The sequence below is a fragment of the Hoplias malabaricus genome, chromosome 2 (genome assembly GCF_029633855.1).
Source record: "Hoplias malabaricus isolate fHopMal1 chromosome 2, fHopMal1.hap1, whole genome shotgun sequence".
NCBI lineage: Eukaryota > Metazoa > Chordata > Actinopteri > Characiformes > Erythrinidae > Hoplias > Hoplias malabaricus.
In genome coordinates this window covers 27,677,009-27,701,862 of record NC_089801.1, presented here as the reverse complement: position 1 = coordinate 27,701,862, position 24,854 = coordinate 27,677,009, and the positions used below count along the sequence as shown (strand labels likewise).

Here is a 24,854-nt window from a genome sequence, read left to right as displayed (position 1 = left end):
TTGGGATTCACCAATATTTGATAATAACACAATTTTACAATATTAATAAATTCTATTTAAATTCAAGTTAAGCAAAGCCACTCCACCATAAACACACACACACACACACACACAAGCCTTAGACCAAAACTAAAGAAACCACAACTCTGGAACAATCGACATATGAATCACATTAGCGCACATCACCCAACGGCTCAGCCGCCATTTCGTTCCAGTAAATCAACGAGACGATGTAAAAGCTAACTGAAGTCTATTCTCGGCTTGAGGAAGTGAAACGTGTGCAAAGAGTGGCTTGCTTATGCCAGTATTTGAGGTTAAATGTCCGCTCTATCCATGGTTTTATTTTCGTTCATGTAAATTAGTGTACCGTTCATTCAGGCATCGTCTTCCCTAGTGTGGGTTGGTAGAGTTCTGCAGCCCGTTCTCTCACATCGTGCAGATTTTCATGGTGTGAGGAGCGCCAGCGCTATGCGTGTGTTGAGTCTCGAAAGTGAGACTCTCCAGGAGCCTGGGGACTCTGTCTATTTTATCGTGTGGTAAAGGAATACACTCCATCTTCCTGCAGCGTCGCTCTGGAGACCCTTCATAACCGAATCTTCACTTCGCAACACACACACACACACACACACAGAGAGAGAGAGAGAGAGAGAGAGAGAGAGAGAGAGAGAGAGAGAGAGAGAGAGAGAGAGAGAGAGAGAGAAAGAAAGAGAGAGAGAGAGAGAGAGAGAGAGAGAGCATGATGCATGCCCGCGCGACACTACGACTATTCTACGGTGAGTTTAAACGTATTTTGAAACAAGTTTACATAGACTAGCATACTCAAACCTCAAACATACTCAAATCCATTTTCACGATTTAATAACACTGTCTCATTCGTTCATGCTGTTTTATGCTGTTCTGCCTTTTCTACAGGTTTTCTGCTGGGCTTTTTCTACTTTTCTCTGCCTCTTCATAAAACTTCAGCAGGTCGGTTCAATTCAAACTACATTGGAACAACTGAACATGTCAATGGACTGGAATGGACTCTGGGTTCCGTTTTATTAAGATTAGTTACTCTATGTTTTATAGCTCTACACTTTAGTTCTTCAGTAAAGGCAATGGCTCTGTAGAGAACCATGAGTTCTGTATAACAGTTTGCACAGTGAAATTGTTCCTCAGGATGACTATGAGTTATAAATAGCATTTTCAATTTTTATATTGCACCATAAAACTTTTCTATTGTTATGATGCCCGGTTTGTGCCTTTTAGTGCTATTTTCAAAATAATATGATAATACAGAATCATAAACAAAAAATACATTCTGTATCAATTCCAAATAGAACTAATGCATTTTCTAAATAATGCTTGAAAAGCCCTACCTTCATAAATAAGAATAAAAAGATGGGTAAATCTTATTAAGTTATATTTGAAGGAAATGTAGGTTTTAATAGGGATTTGATTGTTTAAAATGAAAGAAATTGGTAGCTCTTTGTTATTATATTTATATATTCTCCTTCTGGAGAAGAGAATTTAATGTAACTTTAAGGAACATAGTTGGGCTTTAAAGGTACTGTTTACATCTTTAGTGACAATAATGTACATGTACTGTAAATTTTTTCTGGGAGTGCAGAACACATTTTACAAGGTATTTTTATGAAAAATCGCTTTTGTTGGTTGAATGTAAATGTAGATATAGAAATGTAAAGAAGTGTAGGTGAGACATTCAGTGACTACACGGAAAGTATTCACTAAGCAAACTCATTCTTTGAAACACAGTGCTCAGTTTCAGTCCAATTATACTTTTCTAAGGTGCAGACCACAGTCAAACATTGGTTTTCAGATTACAGAAAGTGAAGTTTGAATTCATGGAAACAAGGCACAAAGAGGCTGCAAAAATGTAAGCAGAAATGAACAAATTCTGTGGAAAAACAGTGCAAATTCTGCTACACTACTACTACTACTATCACTGCAACTACTTCTACTACTACCATTAATAATAATATTAATACTGTCAGAAGTTGATAGTAGTTAATGACATTCACTCAAATGCATTTACTGAAGTGCAGAATTGATGGATTTCTATATTAATTGTACAATACAGCTTTTATATTAACTTTCATGATATTTTGATATTGTACATGTTTGTGATCAGTCATACCACTGACATTTGGTCTTATTTTAGCCCAAAAGGATTCAAAAAGAGAAGAGTACAACTGTACAAGCTTTACTTCCTATGTTGATAGATGCAGGATACGAAGTTCCTCTACAGTTCTCTTAGATACTTAGAAAAAAATAAGTATTTTATTAGTTGTTTCTTTTATACTTTTTGCACAGACATTCTTACTTATTTTATTACCCAAGTAAGGTAAAATAGAAGCACTTATAAGAAATACTTATACCTGAGTATAGATGTAAGCCACCTCAAAATAATAGTAAGACTTTACTTTAGAGTCCACTGAAAGTGCTTTGTAGAAAGCTGTTGTCCTTAAATCCTTTAAATCTTTCATGAAACATCTGTTCTATTCAAATTTATGTTGAATGTAATCAATTCTTTGTAATCTAACCCTAAACCTCACCCTAATCATTACATCATTCCAAAACATAAACCACTTCAACCTTAAACCCAAACATAATCTTTACCATAATCTTATCCCTAACCCAAACACCATTGTTAAAACTGCTGTGTTCATCTCTTATTCTCTAATAGATATTTTATTAGGCACTCTTAAATATGGTGCAACTTAAATAAACTTTACAGTGCAATTTAACAAGTACCGCAGATTACATGACAGAGCAAATAGATGACAACAACTGATAATCAGTAAAAAAAAAGAAAAGAAAAGCAAAACAGCTGCAGTACATCTGCACGCCATGCCTTAGGAAAGGCATTAACCACATCAGCTCAACTAAACAACATTAGTGATACTAAGTTTTGTTTAGTGATCACAAGCTGAGGATGGATGCATGCATTTTTGTGGAGAAAAAAGAGAAAAGACTTTCAAAGTCTTAGATGTGAATGTTGGATCAGAAACTATTAGTGAGCTGCAGGTTGAAAGGGTTTGATAGATGGGTTTATCCTGAGTGATTTCCAATTTTTATCATAGTATATATCTAAGCATATTTAAAGGCAATGTCTATGATTGTGGGGAACTGCAGTTCTCTCTGGTTTGTTTATGTTCAGAAGCTCTTTTAAGTGTCTTTTAAGGTGGGATGGCATGTTTCAGGAAAATAAAAATACTGTTGTTGTACCACGGAAACTAATTTTTAACTTGAGTTGTTTAGTTTTTTAGCACTTTCGGTATGTTTACTTTCATGCACTCAGCAATCAGTCAGCATAAATACATTTTGAATATGATAAGGCCAAAGACATAAAAAAGTGTGAGACAGGCTTAGTTTGTATTTAAAGAAGAGGAAGGAGTCTTAGAAGCAGCATGTCTGTATAATTCTATATTTCTTTTGAAAACAACACTATGTAAGATTTAGTAAATTTGCTTCTGGGCTCCCTCTGCAGAGTAGGGTTGGGTGATGTAATGGTAATACAGTATACCATGGTATTTAAAAATGTGGATGGTATCTCAAAATGAGAGCTGTATTTATGACTTGTGTGTGGTGTGTCACATATTTGGCCAAAGAGTTAATCTATGTGCATTTAAGGGATCACAGGGAGGGGGTGCTATGGCAGCTCACTGAATGGTGATGTCACACTTTAAAAATGGGTGGGGGAAAACACTAGCCCACTGCTGTTGTGAGTTTAGTGCTGCGTTTGAGTCTGAAAACTGGCAAAATACTTAGAAGACACCTCACTCGTCTTTATGCTCAAAAGCATGAGGCTTTATCCTCTAAATATATGTGTTTTGTGCCTCTATTCACTGGAAAGCCCTCTGCTGTGGTGTGCTAAACCTCAAGTGGCTGTTAGAAAAAGTGTGGAGCATGTCATATTTCAGTTATTTTTAAACTTTTCTGTTCCTTCAGCACTAGTCACAGAAATTTGCTCTCTGAGCCAAATAGTTTTCTTTTTTTTGTCATCACCAACATGTGTCTAGGTGCACTCTTGGGATGTGCTCAGCTGAAGTGCACAGCACTGAAAACCCTTCCCTCAGAAATCAGGCTCACACCACCTGCCGGTGATACCGTATAGCATATTAATATTTTGAGACGTTATGAAAAATGTGGATGCTGCTAATCCCTACAACAGGGTGTAATTAACTTTACAGCACTGTCCTATAATCAAGGGGGAGGGTGTCAATAGAGGAGTTGATATCCTACCCTCCTCCAAAAGTTAAAATAAGCAACGACAGAGGCTCTATTCTCCTTATTACAAGTCAGTGGAGCATCACAGTAATTTTGAAGCAGTAATTTCAAGGTAAAAATACTACCTAGTGTTGCTTAAAATCATGTTTACATTTTGTTCAAAAAGGAAATTATTTTTGTTTCTCAAATTATAATGTAGATTTTTAGAAATGTAGGTGTGCATGTATTAAATAAACTGACAGTAATTTATCCTTAATTTCTAAGAGCAAGAAACAACTTGAGTTGTTTCTTTTTGTAGCATTTTCTGTAATAAACTTAGCGTTCTCCTGAATCTGGAGACATTTCCACCTTAATTAATCTGAAACAGTAAAAATAAGTCAATACTACCCAGCTATGGAGCCTGAATAGAGCAATATCCTCAACTCAGTTCGTACTTTACAACATTTGGAGTTCTCTGTTGTCTAAAAAAATTACAAATGTCTTTTCTCTTTCTGCTCATGTCAATATAGACATATAAAGACATAGACTATAAAGACATTTGTAATTTTTTAGACAACAGCCTAGCAAACCGGACAGAAACCGTTTGTTTTTTACTAATTTACAGACACTGGGGCTTGGTAAAAACACATTAGACTGGTTTCCAGCACATAAACAGACTGGAGAAATAGCAAATGGTGTGGAAACATCTTCTGCATTTTATTAAAAACGTCACCTTTAATTTCAACACCTGTAAATGCTGTGATTAACCAGTAGAATTAAATATATACATTTGATACAAAACATACACACATAAATCAATCAGTATTATCAATCATCATTTTTACCTATATTCTCTGTTCATACAGTACTACTGTAGAATTACAATTACAGAATGTAGTCCATCGGTTTCCCTTTCACCCTGCTCTTCAATGGTCAGGATCACCAAAGGACCACCACAGTGCAGATATTATTTAGCTGGTGGATCATCTATCAGTGTGGCAGTGACATTGCCATGTGTGTTGTGGATCAAACAGTGATTTGTTAACCACTGTCCACTCACTGTCCACTCTGTTAGACACTACCTCATTGGTACACCTTGTAGATGTAAAGTCAGAGACGGGGTGCTTTTGGCCGGACATTTTTTGTTGGTGGACAATTCTCAGACAACTCAGAGGATTGCAAAAAAACTCAATACCTGCTCTGTGGGGGGCATACAAAGTATGTAGATTGACAGGTGGACTACAGCCTGTATTTGAAGAACCACAAATTGCCCCTGTATGGTCAGTGGGTCTAAGAAAATGGATTGTTGATACAAGGAGATTGTAGATACAAGGAGGCGGTCATATACTTATAGCTGATCGGCATGTCACGTAGTAATGCAATAGTCATTTTAAACAGTAAAAGATAACTGGAAGGAATACTATATCAGTTGAATTCATCAAATATTCTAGAGAACTGTATTTGTGCATTTTCTGGAAACTTTTATTTTATGAGAGACATTTATCAAAGTAATGAGCAAAGATATTTTGATTAATAGATTTGCAAGATTTTAGACACAAGACTAAAGTAAATGGAACTCCTGAAGTGCATAGCATTAGCTAGTGATTTAAACTCTTATTTCAAATTTCATAATTATGTATGTTACACTACGACACACTCCTTTAGCTATGAACCACAATTTCTAGCATATGAACTTCTTTCAGTTCTTCAATATGTCTTGAGCTGTCATGGTTTTGGTTTTTATCTTTAAATCTGTTTACATGGTACTGAAAGCAATGCTACTACACAGGATGTGAGTAGTTCAGAGTTTCAAAGAAATGTAGTTCTTTTTGGAAAAAAATGTACATGTAATCTTTTGTAATATTTATAGTAGTTCCTTTAAGAAAGCGGCTTATCATTTTTTTATTTTTAGAACCTAGAAAAAATTATATAATAATAAGCATTATTGTATAATAACTAAGTTACAAGTAGCTCAAAACACACACACATCATCATCCTCATTATCACTGTCCAAAGAAAAACACGTATCTCCAAATATAGTAACTTTCAGGGGAAGAAAAAACACCTTAAGTGTAAATACATGTCAATATCATAAAATATTTTATTATATTTTAAGTAATACTGAAATATTCCGAGGAATGGTTCATTCATCACGAAAATTTTCACACAACTGCTTTATATATATATATATATATATATATATATATATATATATATATATATATATATATATATATATATAGGGGTTGGACAATGAAACTGAAACACCTGTCATTTTAGTGTGGGAGGTTTCATGGCTAAATTGGACCAGCCTGGTGGCCAATCTTTATTAATTGCACCAGCAAGAGCAGCATGTGAAGGTTCAATCAGCAGGGTAAGAGCACAGTTTTGCTCAAAATATTGTAATGCACATGTCAGGAACGCGGGGCAGACTGACAGATGGACGCACTTGCTAATAGCACAGACTTATTTAAACAAAAGATAACAAAAAGACAGACAGACTTGGATCACACAACAGCATACTTAGACAAAGAAAGACCTAGACAGGGAGACTTGGACAGAAAGATTTAAACAGAGACCTAGACTAAAGAGACAGATACAGACTAAACCTAAACAGACGAAACTAGACAGACAGAGATAGCTAAAGAGACAAACCTTGACAAAGAGGGCTTATACAGAGACCTGAACAGAGAGAGCTAATAGACTACAGACAGAAACCACAAAAGTACACAAAGCACAGGAAAGGAAACACTAACAGACCAGAGAAACAAACTAGAGAGACACAAACCGACTTGATAGGGAGGAGGATGAGGGACAGACAAGACAAACAGACCAGGGACAGACAAGACAAACAGACCAGGGACAGACAAGACAAACAGACCAGGGACAGACAAGACAAACAGACCAGGGACAGATGAGTGAATGTGGAATGTCCAACCAAACACACAGAGACAAGGGAACTTAAATGCACACCACAGACAAGGGACACCTGAAACAGATAACGAGGGGGCAGGGTTACAAATGACACTGATGAAGAGGAGGAACAAAGGCGGGACATGGGCGGAGACATGGACAATAACAAACAGAGCCATGTGCTAAGAGAGCACATTGCGGGGAAAACAGACACGACAGGACAAGGGCGTGACAGCACACAACATTATGGGTGACATACCAGAGTTCAAAAGAGGACAAATTATTGATGCACGTCTTGCTGGCGCATCTGTGATCAAGACAGCAAGCCTTTGTGATGTATCAAGAGCCACGGTATCCAGGGTAATGTCAGCATACCACCAAGAAGGACGAAATACATCCAACAGGATTAACTGTGCACGCAAGAGGAAGCTGTCTGAAAGGGATGTTTGGGTGTTAACCCGGATTGTATCCAAAAAACAAAAACACGGCAGAATTAAATGTGCACCTCAACTCTCCTGTTTCCACCAGAACTGTCCGTTGGGAGCTCCACAGGGTCAATATACACAGCTGGGCTGCTATAGCCAAACCTTTGGTCACTCATGCCAATGGCAAACGTTGGTTTTAATGGTGCAAGGAGCGCAAATCTTGGGCTGTGTACAATGTGAAACATGTATTGTTCTCTGATGAGTCCGCCTTTACTGTTTTCCCTACATCCGGGAGAGTTACGGTATGGAGAAGCCCCAAAGAAGCGTACCACCCAAACTGTTGCATGCCCAGAGTGAAGCATGCGGGTGGATCAGTGATGGTTTGGGCTGCCATATCATGGCATTCCCTTGGCCCAATACTTGTGCTAGATGGGTGCGTCACTGCCAAGGACTACCGAACCATTCTGGAGGAACATGTGCATCCAATGGTTCAAACATTGTGTCCTGAAGGTGGTGCTGTGTATCAGGATGACAATGCACCAATACACACAGCAAGACTGGTGAAAGATTGGTTTGATGAACATGAAAATGAAGTTGAACATCTCCCATGGCCTGCACAGTCACCAGATCTAATTATTATTGAGCCACTTTGGGGAGTCAGGAAACGTTTTCCTCCACCAGCATCATGTAGTGACCTGGCCACTATCCTGCAAGAAGAATGGCTTAAAATCCCTCTGACCACTGTGCAGGACTTGTATATGTCATTCCCAAGACAAACTGATGCTGTATTGGCCGCAAAAGGAGGCCCTACACCATACTAATAAATTATTGTGGTCTAAAACCAGGTGTTTCAGCTTCATTGTCCAACCCCTGTATATGTATAAGAGAGAGAGAGATTTTGATCTAGCTTTTCAAAGGAGGCAGGATGTATTGCAATCCTAAGTGTTATCCCAAGTTCATACTTGTAATCAAAAAACACTTTTTATAAAACTCAGAAGATGTTTCTTAACCATTTGCTTTTTTTTCGTCAGTCTGATGTGTTTATGAAGCCCCAGTGTCTGTAGGATCACATAAGGTGTAAATGTTGACAAATTCAGGTGACAGCTAACTGTATTACTGAAAGTGCTAAAAAATTAATAAACTATGAGTTTGTGTGGTAATTCAAACAGAGATTATAAACTTACAGACAAGTTAGACTTAATCCAAGTACAAACAACAGTCTTTTTCCCCCTCAAACACGCTGTCCCACCTTAAAAGATGCTTAGCCTCAGAATGTAAACAACCAGAGAGAACTGTGATTGCCCTCAATCCTAGATGTTCCCTTTAAAACTCAACTAAATGTACAACTACTACATTTCCAGAAGTACAACAAAAAGAAGGTCAAGACCTCCTAGAGTTCCTGTTACTGAGAATCGTACAGAAAGGCCTCAGAGCTCTTCAGTACATCCCATGTCTATCAGTACAAGATGAAATTTGTATAACTTTTTCCCTTTTTTTAGCTAAAATAAAATGCCACATCTCAAAAATAGCATAAACAATCACAAAGCTGTACAGATGCTCTGCTGGAGTTGTGTGTTCAAGTCTCGCCTCTGTTGACTGTTTGTGAGGAGTTTGGTATGTTCTCCCTGTGTCTGTGAGGGCTGCCTCCCATAGTCCAGAAAACACAATGATAAGTGGACAATGCACAAGTGTCCATAGCTGTGAGTGAATGTGTGAATGTGTGGTGCCCTGTGATGGACTGTGGCCCTGTCCAGATTGTGTTCCTGCTTTGTGCCCAATGATTTGGTTAGGCCCCCTGTGACAATGAGCTGGATAAGAGGTTACAGACAATGTAAATTTAATCTCCATTCATGAGGTAGCAATGTACATAAGCCTATTTTGAAAATGACTGAAAACAAACATAAACATTTAGAAATGTTAATTCCAATGAGAATAAAACTTTCTAAAGTGAAATTGTCTAAAGCAGCTTTTATGACACCTTCCGTTGTTGTACAAAGTCTCTGTAGTTATGCAAGTTTATTTAGGCATAACATGGCTTTATGAATTCATACCTACATAAGCATGTGGTTGTGACCAGCTTTATAACAGTTTTGGACTCTGGCATAAATCCATGATTTAAAAATAAAAAAGAAGTTCTCTAAAATGTGTGAACCTGGTGATTTTGAAGCAAGTTACTCGTATAGAAGTATAGTTATGTTCATGCAACTATTGTTCATGTAGTAGTATTTTTTCAGCTAATTGGGTAAAGTGTAATGTTAATAAAGCTTATTAGAAGGATTCAACAGAAATAAAAATGAACAGCCCACTTACTCTTGTATTAGTTTTCATGGCCACAATGCTACAGTTTCAGCATTATGCTTGATTTCCAGCATACAACCACACCATGTGGGAAGAACACTTTTACCAATTTATACCTTTCGCCAAGACTTGTTTTGTGTTCAATTTTAGCTTCTTTTATGTGTTAATGCATCCGGCGTGAACCCTGTGCCAGATCAATGTTGCGGATCATGGTTGATCTGCTGTGGCGACCCCTAATGGGAGGGAGAAGCCAAAAGAAAAAGATGGAGAATTCAGTGTGTTAACAAACACTAGACGTCATTTGCCACCTTATCCTTTTCTGTATGTTCCAAAATCATCTTTCAACTTTCTGTCAGGTCTTCATTAAAATCGCTCAGACTTATAGCAAACAGTTGACAGTTTAACTCAACATAGCTGGCCTTCATTTTGTGTGTCACTTATGGTGTTTTGATGGAGTAATAATATGTGTCTATTTAATCAGTCACTGCCCAAAAATGGTTATTTCCAAAATAAGAATAAGGGGAAAATATTCTTAACGTTTAATGCAGGTAAATTTAATGTAATACTTTTTCAAATTATTTGGGAGGATATCTGTTGCTCCGTTCATCTAATAATTTTCACAGAAAGTTAAGAGTAGGTGATATGTTGCAGGAAAAGGAAATTTGGAAACAAATGAAGTTACATGATTTTCTTTGAACAGCCCACTTACTCTTGTATTAGTTTTCATGGCCACAATGCTACAGTTTCAGCATTATGCTTGATTTCCAGCATACAACCACACCATGTGGAAGAACACTTTTAAAAAACATAATAGGGCAATTTTACATCTGTGAAAATTATTGTAGACATGTGAAAAGTGATCTCTTGGTGTAGGTATTTTTGATTTTTGAGTCATTCCGATTATGCAAACTAAGACTTTTTTCTTTTTTGGGTTTGGTTTAGTTTCTCACTTAGTTTCTAAAGTCAACATAGTTGGTCTGAAACTTGGTTGTGTTTCCAAGAAGCATGGGGAAAAACTCAAAAGTGCAGACACACCAAATTTTGAAGGAAATTATAATGCATTGGTTGTTGAGGCTTTTGTTAAATTTTCTGTTAATCGTACATTTGCTGCTTATTTCAACTGACTCTGTTTGGACATTTTTGTCAGGAAATTAAATGAACTGAAGGGCGTTCTGTGAGTTTTACACAATAGTGTAGGCTATATGTTTGTGACTGTGGATTTTGTTTTATTTCAGCATGACCCTCTCCAGCCATTTATTGAATTGTTGTGCATTCTGTGCACGCAGAACCTCCATTTAATGGTTCTCTCATGGAACAACCACATCTATAAGCCAGAGGAGAAGGTCTAAACCTAGTAAATGTTAATTTAAGATTCTGAACCGAAATTCGGACACATTTTATGAAAATGGCAGTTAATAATAGGTCAAGATTTGCTCTCGTGTTTCAAAGTGGCTTTGCTGATTATTTTCTTTTATTATCCAGGAGCATGTGGATGCAAGAATGGCTGTGTACAGTGTAACGCCAGTGAAGGTAATGTGATGGCAATGCAATTCTTTAAAAAGCCCTTTTCACCTGATCTATTATCATTATTAGATATTCACATAATACAATGAAAAAGCAAAATGATCATTGCTAACAATTTATATATATATATATATATATATCTTTAGTTTTCCTTTTTTTCTGAATTTCAGCAATAAAGCTGTAACTCTCGTTGCCATCTTTAGCTACAAATGTTTTACAGTGCTCATAAAACTAAGACAATTAGACACAGGTACCACCCAGCAAGCCCTTTGTGCTGTGTGTGGCTTGCGATTATAAGAGCAAAAGCACTATTTTTAACACAGCGGTGGCAGCGGGTGTGTTGCTTTATGCCATTTTGCTTTCACAGTTCATTATCTTGTTTCTGAAAAGTATCCCCTCAGCATCTTGCAGTCTTTCATGAGGTTGGTAGTTTGTCATTTGCACTCGTGTGCTTGATTAATCATTCTTCACATTGCTTGAGTATCTAAACATGGGTTAAAAGTGAAAGCTGTCAGACCCACTTGTTAAACAAGTTAATAGCAATTTCTATTGTAAAATTGATTTTGTCAAATGAACTTACCTTGAACCCTAGGATGAATTTCGTTTTTGAGACAGACTCCTGTTTTCCAAACGAATCCTCACCATTTAATACTTGTCATTTAAGAAGCAACTTTTGTTTGTAGTCCTCAAACAAATTTTCTGCCATAGATTGAGTCCCATGTGTTATATAATATTTTTTAAAGGGTTTAGTACAGAATCTTTGAAATATCCAAGCCCCCAGTTGTCTGTACATGTTTATGTTAGTTGTCATGTAAAGCTTCTGTAGGTGTTGTGTATTTTCAGTGGAGTGAAACCAGCTTTCTTCACAATTTTATAATTCTGTCTCCATGTTTCTTTGATTTATTTGTTCAGAAAACAACACTTTTTTTTGCTATGGACAGCGAATTCAACGTGACCTTGTAGATTATAAATGCAATCTGAGTCTAAATTACAGCAAATATGAACTCTATATTTCACAGTAAGTATTAATGATGGTAAGATATTAATTGATATATTAAATTCTTATTTCATCTTGCGCATAAAAATTTTTTTTTCCTTCTAAAAGTTATAAACATTATAATGGTGCAGCTAAATTATAATCATATTAAAGTTGGTCATTTTACGTTTTTCTTTTTGCTGGCAGAAGGACATGTAAAAAAATAGAACTGGAACAGGTCAGCAGAATAACCCTGTCTTCAAAATCATTCACTCTGTCAGAAAAAACAAATATGACGGCGTATGCCATTGCACGGGGTGAAGATCAAAAGAATTGCATTGTTGCAAAGTTCACTGGCACTCCTTCACAAATGAGTAATTTATTTATTTATTTATTTATTGTTTGTTTGTTTGTTTGTACTGTTCTACAACTTCAAAAACTAATCTTCATAATTTAATAAATGAGGCCGCACAGTGGCACAAGTTGTAGTGTTGATGTTACACAGCTCCAGGTTTCTTGAAAAACTAAAACCAAAATATTCACATCATTAATAGAAACCCAACTTGGAACAATGATCTGCGTATGGAATAAGAGAGTTAATGTTGTTCCATTTTGCAGTGCAGGAAATTACAGCATAAAGTTAGAAAATGTGGTGTTTTTTAATCATGCTTTATCAACAGTGTCCATCCACTGAACTTAGGCCAGACTAGAGATATCTCCTAAAACACTTCATAAACTCTTTCTTTGTTGCCCATTTAATTGTTTTCATATGTTGTTGGGTTTTTTTTAGTTCATTGTGACCCGCCGAGTGCTAACAACATAAAATTCAAGAGAAGACATGGCGTTTTGCAAGTTACAGCTGAGTGGAAGGATAAAAATGTAAATCAGTATTATTTGATGTACAGAGAACAAAACAACACCTTGTGGAAAGAGGTAAACACCACTTCTGCTTATCATATTATATCACTGATACAGACATCCTGTTTCCTAGGTGTGACGTTCTTCCTTTTTGTCCTAAGAAAAACAATAGCTCAGCAAAAGTTGAGTTTAGAATTATATTTAAATATATATTTGCTTTTCTAATTCAACTCCAGTCAGTATATGTTCAGTTTTATTATATACTTACTTACATTTACATTATCTGGGCCAATATTCAAAAATGCATTATGCTATAATGGTTTGTAGTGATTATCATCAATAAATACACTGACGTTTTCTGTTGTGTTAAGATGGACGCTTGTAAAAATTACAGATAGGAATTTAAAGATTCCCTTAATAATGAATTGGCTTGAACTGATTCTATTTTCTCTTGATGCCTAAACATTGTTTCCTCCACTTCTACATATAATAGGTGCTATCCCAGAACAACAGAGAGGTCACTGTGAAAAATCTTACCTCATATCTATCCTACAAGATCCAAATACAGTGTGTTGTGACTACAGAGTGTCCACAGTGTCCCCCGAGTCACCCAATTAGTATACCGCAAGGTAATGTCATAAGTATTACACTAATGAGCTCTGTTTCCTACACAGGGATTTGCCTTAGTTCTAGACTCCAGAATTCTGAATGAAGCTCCCCTGTTAAAATGTGGTCTAGGGAAACTGACAATATTGATAATGTATGGTCCTTTTTCAAGCATTTTTTGGGTGTCTTGCCCTGCCACATACCCTCAGTGGCCAAATTTCAATATGTCAGCTCATCTGACAGAACTGATGTCAGTGTACCACTGTGTATATAATGCACAGTGTATCACAACATCAGAAGTCATTCTAAACACTGCTCCCAATTTAACATTAGAAGCTTCTCCATATCTCTCTTCACTGATGGGATTCATCAGTTAAACAGTCAAAGCCTAAAATATTAAATAGAAACAAATAGTGAAAGTGAAAGTAACAAGAGCAGCTGTCATTGCTTTGGTCTATGGGTCCAGTGACTGACTGGGGGTTAAGACTGTTGCAGAATGTTAAATAACAAATGAAGTCCCAAAATAATTGTTTGGAAATGCAAGCAAATAATTAAATGCTTTTCCTTCCATTTTCAGAAGGCCTTCATACAATACAAAGGTACTGGCATAAAATAATATGGAAATGGGGTTCTAGGTGCACCCTTTACACATTCTGGCCTGCAGATCGATCCTGTAGAGCAGTGCTCACTGCTCACTTTTTGTCTCTGTAGGCCACCTATGTACAGGGTGTGTTGTATTGATGGGCCGATTTGCTGTCAAAAAGGAAATGCCCTCTCCATGTAGAATGTAAACTGATGTGAAGCAAGGAAGAAGTGTTTAGAATGTCCAATCATGCAGTGTCACCACTTTGTTTTACAGGAGCAGTATGCACTGTCATTCCCACTATCAATAAGCTGGCATATAAAATGTAGGCTTCTAACTCAAATGTGGAAGGGCATATCCCACAGTGAGTGTAGAGCATCATTTCCAAGCATGGTTGGAACCATATACTGCAACTATATACCAGACAGGGTCTAGAACAAATTCAAGTACCAGGCACCATTGATAAATGTTTTTCTCTTTATCTTTTAATATATTTTTTAATATTACAATACAGGGTGAGTCAAATGTCCTGGGACACCCTTTTATTTTTTTGGTATGCTACATGACCACTTTCCCATTGAAAAAACTTGATGCAATATGGTGGCTTTCAAGATGGCAGCCATGTTCTGGACATAGCCTAAAAGATAGGCCCCCACACCCACTACTTGCTGGGGTATTGAGATAAAAGGGTGTCCTGCGACATTTGACTCATTCTGTAGTCCAACAAGCCAGATATCTGATTATTGATTATTGTGTAGGCTGAGACTAACTTGAGGTTTACTTTTATGCTGTTCTTTCACCAGAATTAGCAGATGTACCAGACATTAAAGATATTGAAGAGCAGCAAGTACGAAATGGAGAGAGGGAAATAATCATTAAATGGCAGGTACTGTGCCTCAAATTTTATGATATTTTTTTCAATCTTTTCAAAAATGTATTCTACAAAAACACCCTAAATAGATGTTTTTTTTAGTAGTTACAGTAATGAAACTCTGTAGCTGCAGACATTATCACCTTGTTTTATTTCATAAAATTAAGTGATCTTCCTACAAACCCATTTGTAGAAAATTTGAGTAATATTATAAAATACAATAAACATTTTTTTTTATTTTGAATTTGATGTCTGCAGCACACTACAACAAAGCTGTGACGGGGACAAAATAAGAGTGAATGGTTTATAGAACTACAAGAATTACAAGGATCATCCAGACTGTTATCAGTGATAGGTGCAAAAGCCAGCATTGCTCATAGTACAGGGTGTGCATCAGTGACCACAGCATTTGTGACATACATATGTGAGAATTTTCCATTAAAGTGGAGGCAAACAGGTGTTTTTAAACAGACATATGCTGCAGATGGCAAGTCCATGGATATTTCAAGAAGACAATGCCTGGCCTCATTCTGCATGTGCTACAACAATATGGCTTTAAAGACATAGTGCATGTGCTTGACTGGCCTGTCTGCAACCCAGATCTGACTTTAATGGTGCCATTTAAAGAGGAGAATGAAGCAACTGTGTTCATGAGCTGTTGAGAAGCTGAAGTCAGAATAGGCAAAAGTGTACATGCAAAACTTTAACAATTAGTATTGTTAGTTCTGAAATGATTAAACAGTGAATATTAAAGGAAAACTGATGTAACACAGTGATAAATGTTTTGGAGTGTGTCACAGGTTTCAAATAAAAAATATGTTTATTTTCACAAAATGAAATCAAGTTGCTCAGGGAAAACATTGGAAATCTGTTTTGTGTATTTTTGTCAGCTAAATAAAACTCAAAGAGAATTAACATAAAACAGATTTTTTTATTACATTTTACAAAATGTCCAATTTTTATGAAAATGGGGTTTGTATATTTCCACAATTAAATTTTAACTGCAGTGGCTGCAGATTTTATTAAGCTGGAGCACACCCTGTATAATTAACAAATTATTAAAGTCTAGTTGATTTAACAAGGAGAATTAGATGTGCTGCTTTATTGGAATGAAGACATGCAGCGACACTGGTACATTGTGGATAAGAATGATGGAAAAGGTGACTCTGTTTTCAATAATATTGGGCTGTCCAAGTGACCCAATGGTCTAAGTGTTCACCCTATCATCTGGAGATGTGCTGTTTTATTGTTTTCTGTGTTGCACAGGCAAAGATAATTTAATTTTCTTTTTTTTTCAAATTCATATATATATATATATATATATATTATAATTTTCATCCAACTTGTGGAAAATGCTGACAATATGTTGCAAAATACTGACAAAATGACATATATTCAGTCCTAAATTTTTACAGTTTTGGCCCAAAAATAACTGTAAATAATTTAATCTACGAAACAGGAAACCAGACCTGTCAACCATATTCAATTTGTTAAAAAAATTGTTTAAAGTGTTTTAGCTCAAAAGATAACTGTATTTTGAAAAAAAAAATGTTTAGAGTAGTAGAAAAATGTTTATATACAATGACATATACACAATAAAACACATTCAACATATCATCTGGATTTAACACAAACCAAGAGATAAACAGCACAAGACTGAACATTATAACAACAGGCTTGTTCTTCAGAATATTAATATTTAAGTGCTATATCTGACATTTTAAACATTAAAGACCATGTTTATGACTGTAAAAAAAACAACAGCACTTTTTAAAAGATTCATGTGTTTACTCACCGGATGCATGTTACTACACTGGAAAACAGTCTAATATGTTTACAAAGCAATGGTGAAAATAAAGGAGTAAAACAACAAAGTGGCTTGGTCAGCCATGCTAGGATTCTTCTCTCTCTGACCTGGTGGACTATTCTCCGTCCAGTAGTTACACTGAGGGCTTCAAAATAAAACTCCAGTAGCACTGCTGTATCTGATCCACTCATACCACAGCAAACACTAACACATTGTCAGTATTACTGAAGTACTGAAAATGATCTAAAACCCAAATCATACCTGTTCTCTGGTGGTCCCATGGGGGTCCTCACCATTGAAGAGTAGGGTGAATCTGGGCAAACAATGTGTGTAGAGCAAAAAGAAGATGACAGTCTGTAATTGCAATACTACAAAGTGCTCCTATATGGTCAGTGGAACCTAGAGAATGGAAGTATAGAGAAACACAGAGGTGGTCATATATATAAAATGTATATACAACACTCTTAATTAGTTAATTTAACTGAATAGCTGTATTTTCAAAAATGAATATTTTGGAAACTGAGTTAAGATTGCCATCATCTACATTGCAATGTCTATATTAAATATCTGAGGGAAGAGAAGGCAGCCTTGACAAGTCCCATATTTGGCGAATGTCATTTGCTCATTTTGCACAGTCAATGCAAAGTGGTGGATGTTGTTCTACTTTTGATTTCAATCTCATTTCACTCTGTATTTTTAAAGGTGTGTTTTTTTTTCTGTTTTCAGTATGTGCACAGTGAGGCAGTGGAACATTATTATGTAACTGTTCGGAAGGCATCTGGGGAACCTTCTACAGTGAACATTTTCCAACAAATCAACACCAGTATAACTCTGATTCTGTGTTATTCTGCCTACCACATCAGCATAATAGCCATTAACAGTGCTGGACCATCACCACCTGCATATAAATTCATAAAGGCAAAGAAGGATCCAAGTGGTATGCACTGTATATTTATATTTTATCTGCTGTAGTTTTCATTAAAACTATTTTGGTTATGTAGTATGATTACATTACACTCTGAAATTAAGGTGTAAAACTAGATACTTGGTGTATATCTGCTACTGGAGTTTAGATCACTACAAAAGAAGAAAATGATGATAAGAACAATTAACCATTTTACCACCAACAAGCAGCAAACTATTTTTAAAGCCATTATGTGTTATTGTTATATGACATTATATTAAATCGTGAAGCTCCCAGGCCACTAGGTGTTAGTATACTGGAGTCCAAAGATAGCGCACATTTCTTATCTCTCTGGGTGAGTGGGACTGCCTTTCCCTCACCTCATCACATGGCAGCTGGATCTGGGTAGTTCTTGATCTCATCTGGCGCACTGTACTCTCTTGTAACATTGCATTAGCAGCAGTGTGAAAGAAGTGGTGATTGATATCACATGTCTCAGAGGGAGCGCTTGCTTTTTCACACCCCCACCCCACCCCAGTAGTTAAGGCATGGTGCTGTAGTTCAGCTAAAAGCTAATGGGGTGGAATTGAAAGCAACTATCTATCCATTTCCATTATCTGTAACCGCTTATCCAATTTAGGGTCGCGGGGGGTCCAGAGCCTACCTGGAATCATTGGGCGCAAGGCGGGAATACACCCTGGAGGGGGTGCCAGTCCTTCACAGGGCAACACAGACACACACACATTCACGTCGCCAATCCACCTACAACGTGTGTTTTTGGACTGTGGGAGGAAACCGGAGCACCCGGAGGAAACCCATGCGGACACGGGGAGAACACACCAACTCCTCACAGACAGTCACCCGGAGCGGGAATCAAACCCCCAACCTCCAGGACACTGGAGCTGTGTGACTGCGACACTACCTGCTGCGCCACCGTGCCGCCTTGAAAGCAAGTAATAATTAGTTAAATGTTAAACTGCCACTGGTGCAAACGCATTTAGAAGGATCTAGATTTTTGTATCTTTATCTGATCTTATCTTAATTAAAGTAGTATACCAAACTGCTAATGTAATATGCTTGCCCTGCTATCAGTTGTTAGCATCTGCTGGTATGTGTTGGTTGTGCATGTTGTGGGGAGGGGTGTGCAAATTATGTGGTCAATATGTGGCAGGCAATCTATAACAGAGAACCAAATGAAGGCATGCTTTTACAGTATGGTCTCTTTAGTCTCAAAAGTGCAAGACATTCAGGTTTTAGAGCAACATCACACAGCTATACTTACTCCATTGAAAGAGACATGAGGTTTTTAGGGTTAGTATGCTGTGTTTTATTTCCCCCTTGCATACTCATGTTTTGAACAAACCTGAGGTGAACAGCAGTTTTTTCCTTCTTTTTTTTTCTTTTTAACACAACAGTGGTTTCCTCAATGCTTTTCTTAACCCCTATGTACAGCCCTCATTTTGAGTGGTTTTCTATGGCAGATCCTATATTTCTTTGTCATTGTTTTTGACTAAGATCTAAGGCAACTTTCACACAGCAGGTAAAAGTGGCCCAAATCTGATTTCGTGATCAAATCTGATATTTTTGTTCTGCTGTTTACACAGTCTATATAATCTGACCTATATCTGACATCAGTCTGAACAGATCATGATCCTAAACTGACCTGCATGGGTAAAATGAGAATGATTCAGGCTCCTTGACCAGAAGGAAATGTCCATCAGTTTCACACAAAGCACTTCCGTGTTTCAAATAAAGGAATGGGACCAGAATGGTGTTTTAGTGCACAGGACTGTATCACAACATGACTCTTTTCATTACTCCAAATGAGGTATAAGAGTCAGGTACAGGGCAGTGCAGTTCCAAAAAATGAAGCTCTGAGATAAAATATTGATATAATTCAATTATAATTATAATATTAATATATTTTAAATTAATGTATATTTTATTTATTATTAATTTATAATTTAAAATTTGACTCTTCTTAACTTGTTTTTTGTACATTACAATGTTTATACAAGCATCAGCAAGATATTTTGTTGAAATACGGCCCATATTCACTAAAGTGCCATGCTGTTTCATGTAAACGTAGCAAACTATGTTTGGTCTCTACAGCTTTGGATGGTGTACTTAATGTTTCTGTGAAAGCGAATAACAGCTTCAGCCTCTCGTGGAGTAAAAACCTGGCCCTGGGGTACTCCTGCTACTCTGTAGAGTGGTGGGAGAGTGAAGGGAATACAAGTTACAAGTCGTTCTTTGAGAAGAAGTCCTCCCATGAAGTCACAACACAGAGTGGTACCTCATCTCTTTTTATAATATACACACTCTCTCTCTCTCTCTCTCTGATGAAGAAAATGTGCATCACACTAAAAAGCTGGTTTGTTCTTTTTGTTTGTTTGTGTGTTTGTTTCAATAGTAACATTTCAGCCCTATAAGAGATATCACTTCTTCCTGCATGCCAGACCATACAAAAACAACTGCAACCTGAAAAACATCAATAACAGTGAGGTGACCTACGGAAGAGCCCAGGCCTACCTCACAGAAGGAAGTCAGTATATTTTTAAATGTTATATATGCTTCCTTTATTTTATATGGAGGCTTGCATTTCACAATTTAAAAAGTTGTTTTCTAAAGAGAAATGGCAGTATAATGTTTTTTTTCAGAGAGCTCATTGATCAAACTCCTTATTTGGCTTGGTCAGAGTACAGATTTAAATTGGAATAGAAGACATCAACAAAACAGAATTTAAAAAGAATAACACTCAAACTGACCTACTTTACCTGTTTGTTTAGTTCTTGCTAAGTGAACTAGTAGTAATATTTAGCCATTTTGTGTTTTTCCTCTATTTCACTTTGGTGTATTTAAATGGGGTGGCACAGTAGTGCAGCAGGTAGTGTTGCAGTCACACAGCTCCAGGGACCTGGAGGTTGTGGGTTTGGGACTGTCTGTGAAGAGTTTGGTGTGTTGTTCTCCCTGTGTCCACGTGGGTTTCCTCCGGGTACTCCGGTTTCCTCCCACAGTCCAAAAACTCACACTGGTAGGTGGATTGGCGACTCAAAAGTGTCCGTAGGTGTGATTGAACGTGTGTGTGTTGCCCTGTGAAGGACTGGCGCCCCCTCCAGGGTGTATTCCCACCTTGCGCCCAATGATTCCAGGTAGGCTCTGGATCCACCGTGACCCTGAACTGGATAAGTGCTTACAGACAATGAATGTATTTAAATGTCTTATTTTGTCCCTGCCTCCCTGTTTATGTTGCCCATGTGTCCTTGTTTTGCTTCCTTTTCTGCCCCTTATGTTAGATCACATGTACACCTTCTACTAGCATGCCATACTCCATTTTTCTGTGTTTCGGTTTTGATTTTCTGGGGTAGTTTCATGTTTTAAGTAGGTAAATAAAGCCACTTAAACACATGCTTCCTGCCACCTCAACCCTCAGCAGTGGCAGGATATATATACAGATCAACCATAACATTATGACCACCACGTTGTGGTGGTGTGTTAGTGGGTGTTGGTATGAGTGGATCAGACACAGCAGTGCTGCTTGAGATGTTAAACACGTTAGTGGCACTGCTGGACCGGGAGTATTCCACCAATTAAAAATATACTTCCAAAAGTGCTACTGTCTCTACATCTACTGACTTTACATTTACAATATGGAACAATAAGGTACACATGTCTAACAGAGTGGAGAGTGAGTGGACACAGCGATTAAAATCTCCAGCAGCACTGCTGTGTCATACCACCATAGCTGCAGTGTCACTGCAGCACTGAGAATCATACCTGCTCTGTGGTGGTCCTGTTGATTTTCATGTTCAAATTCATTTTTTACAAATACATATTTAGTTTGGGTATGTATTTCATTACATTTTATTACTTAAGTGACAGCTTCTGTGCTGCTTTGGCGTTTTGAAATTTTATATATATAAAATATACAGTAAAAATTAGACTGAATCAGAAAAAAGAACGGAGTCTGGATATATCAGAGATACTGTATTAAACCTTTTGTAAAATTGACTGTGCCCTCTTCTGTGTTAAAATGCCATTGCTGCTGCTTTTGTATTTATTTTCTTTTGCCTGAGAACTATTTTACTTGAGTATGGGTTAAGGCTTCTCTACCCACCTGTGTAACATGCACATACAATATCATAACAGCAGTAACATCTTGCAGTGTATTTTTGTCCAGGACCACTCACTGCCCCAGAGAATGTGACCGTCACTAACATTACCCAGAATTCATTTGTGATTACTTGGACCCCAATGGATGATGAGGACATGTCTGGGTTCCTGCGAGGCTATGTCGTCTATTATACAGTTGACAGCAGTGAAAAAAGTGAGTTAAATGTTGCATTCCAGAATGACGTGGTTAAAAAAAACTATATTATTATACTTAATATCTTTGCAGATTATTTATTAATTTAGATTATTAATTAATTAATTAATTAATTAATTAATTAATTAATTATTAATTAATTATTATTATTATTAAGATATCTCTTATCCAAAAAATACACCATCAGTGTATCAGGCCTGATGTGTGGCTATATTAACTATGCTATTCTCAACTAAGGAAAATGATGAGAAGCACAGTAACAATTAAATAAGTCAAAATCAGTAACCCTTTCTTACCAGACCTATGGCAGCAGTATTCTCACAAAGCCTTCACCATCAAACCCCCTCCACGTCTGTAATCTGCAACCAGGCACCAATTAATTTAGGCACCATCATACACGACAAAATACAAACAAATTGATTTACATTTATTTGTCTGTATATCACTGTGTTTTCCAGATGTTACAGTGGATCCACATGTAAACAGTTATGAGCTGAAGAATCTGGCAAGCCGAAATTTGTATCATGTGCAGTTGGCAGCTTACACATCTGCAGGAGTGGGAAGAAAGAGTGACATAAAGTACATTGAAACAAAGCCAGATAAATCCTTGCTTTCACTCTTGATGGAATGGGTATATATAGTCATAAACTCATTAGCCTAGTGCTGAGAATACATATATTATGCATGTCACTTGTAGTGGAGGAAGGCCCAGGTATGCTGAACCTTTTTCAGACTCTCGATCTAAATCAAGAAATGGAAACATTAAGATACAGCCTTTGACTTTCTTTTTTTAAACCTCACATTCCATAGCAGTGAGCTGTGGGGACCTATGAAACACACACACACACACATAGTCTGTTGGAGATTGGAAGGCCGTAAAACCCTCTTTCCAAGTGACTGGAAATCATATGACACCCCGTTCTCTCTCTCTCTCTCTCTCTCTCTCTCCCTCTCTCTCTCTCTCTCTCTCTCTCTCTCTCTCTCTCTCTCTCTCTCTCTCTCTCATTTTATCGCTGTCCTAAAAAAAGGGTCATCTTGGACACGTATGCTTTTCTGAATCCAGTTATGCATTATGTAATGTTTTATTATTGTCTATCATAGGTTATTCTCAGGTGAATATATACTAACATGAATTGATTTGACGAATTAATGTGCATTTCGAAATCACGAAGACCAATTCCTTTTTCAAGTTAAAAGAATGTTAATTAATCTCTAATAACTAGAATAGTTGGTGTAACTACATCAGTATACTCAATGTATTAACATTCAAGTATATACGAAGTATTAATTCAAGGATATTTTATCCGCCCAAGCTGCATTAAGCATATCTTTTTTCTCTGGGAACTTGAGACGGTCATGTGTACTTCCCAAACCCAGTAGCCAATCAGAGAACAGCAACCTCTCAAGTGGGCGTAACGGCGTCACATAGAAAACAGTAAAACTGCCAAAAGGGCGTGTTTCAGAGTCGAGGAGTCACAGAGAAGTCACCAGAAGTCACAAGAATTGAGCTGCGGAATGGAGTCGACTCCACACCTTCTGAAAGACTCTGATAACGAACCAATCTTATAAAACTGAACAAGGGATGCTTTGGTCAGTTTAACACTACATAATTTAGTGATTGAGTCAGATAACTAAACCTGTAAAAATAACTCTGTCAGCGCTAGCCTCAATTTACTTATTTTTGGCCAGAATAAGATACCACCGCTGAGATTGGTGAATTTTTAGTATATGGACTTTATACACTGACTTCAAGACATCACCTCTGAAAATTCGAGACAAGAGAGACTCTTGCGAATAAATTTACATATATATCATTAGTTATATTTCATTTAGCAACACATATTATTTACAAGCCTGATAGCCTAGCCACTTATTAGACTCTTAAGGGTTTTATCTGCGTTGATCCCGTTTGTGAGATTATGATAATTGTGCTATGTTTATTAAGTAATTATTATTCCTTTCCAATAAAGTGTTCTTTGATTTGAAATAATACTGTGTAGAGAGTTTGTCCATAAAGTCTGAAGATCCTGAAAACTCACAAACTAGTATGTATAGTTTATGTTGCCCATGTGTCCTTGTTTTGCTTCCTTTTCTGCCCCTTATGTTAGATTACATGTACACCTTCTACTAGCATGCCACGCTCCATTTTTCTGTGTTTCAGTTTTGATTTTCTGGAGTAGTTTCATGTTTTAAGTAGGTAAATAAAGCCACTTAAACACATGCTTCCTGCCACCTCAACCCTCAGCAGTGGCAGGATATATATACAGATCAACCATAACATTATGACCACCACGTTGTGGTGGTGTGTTAGTGGGTGTTGGTATGAGTGGATCAGACACAGCAGTGCTGCTTGAGATGTTAAACACGTTAGTGGCACTGCTGGACCGGGAGTATTCCACCAATTAAAAATATACTTCCAAAAGTGCTACTGTCTCTACATCTACTGACTTTACATTTACAATATGGAACAATAAGGTACACATGTCTAACAGAGTGGACAGTGAGTGGACACAGCGATTAAAATCTCCAGCAGCACTGCTGTGTCACACCACC

General features: G+C 37.1%; 1 protein-coding gene across 1 annotated transcript; it reads left to right on the top strand.

Moving 5' to 3' along the window:
- Positions 1-674: 674 nt before the first annotated feature.
- Positions 675-24,254, top strand: LOC136687411 (oncostatin-M-specific receptor subunit beta-like). Its single transcript, XM_066661809.1, has 13 exons — positions 675-773; positions 913-966; positions 11,328-11,375; positions 12,282-12,387; positions 12,553-12,719; positions 13,136-13,278; positions 13,697-13,832; positions 15,196-15,278; positions 17,797-18,007; positions 20,087-20,266; positions 20,388-20,519; positions 22,155-22,301; positions 22,760-24,254. Exons 1-13 carry the CDS (start codon positions 737-739, stop codon positions 22,960-22,962), a joined length of 1,647 nt encoding a protein of 548 aa, XP_066517906.1. The 5' UTR covers positions 675-736; the 3' UTR covers positions 22,963-24,254.
- Positions 24,255-24,854: the final 600 nt, after the last annotated feature.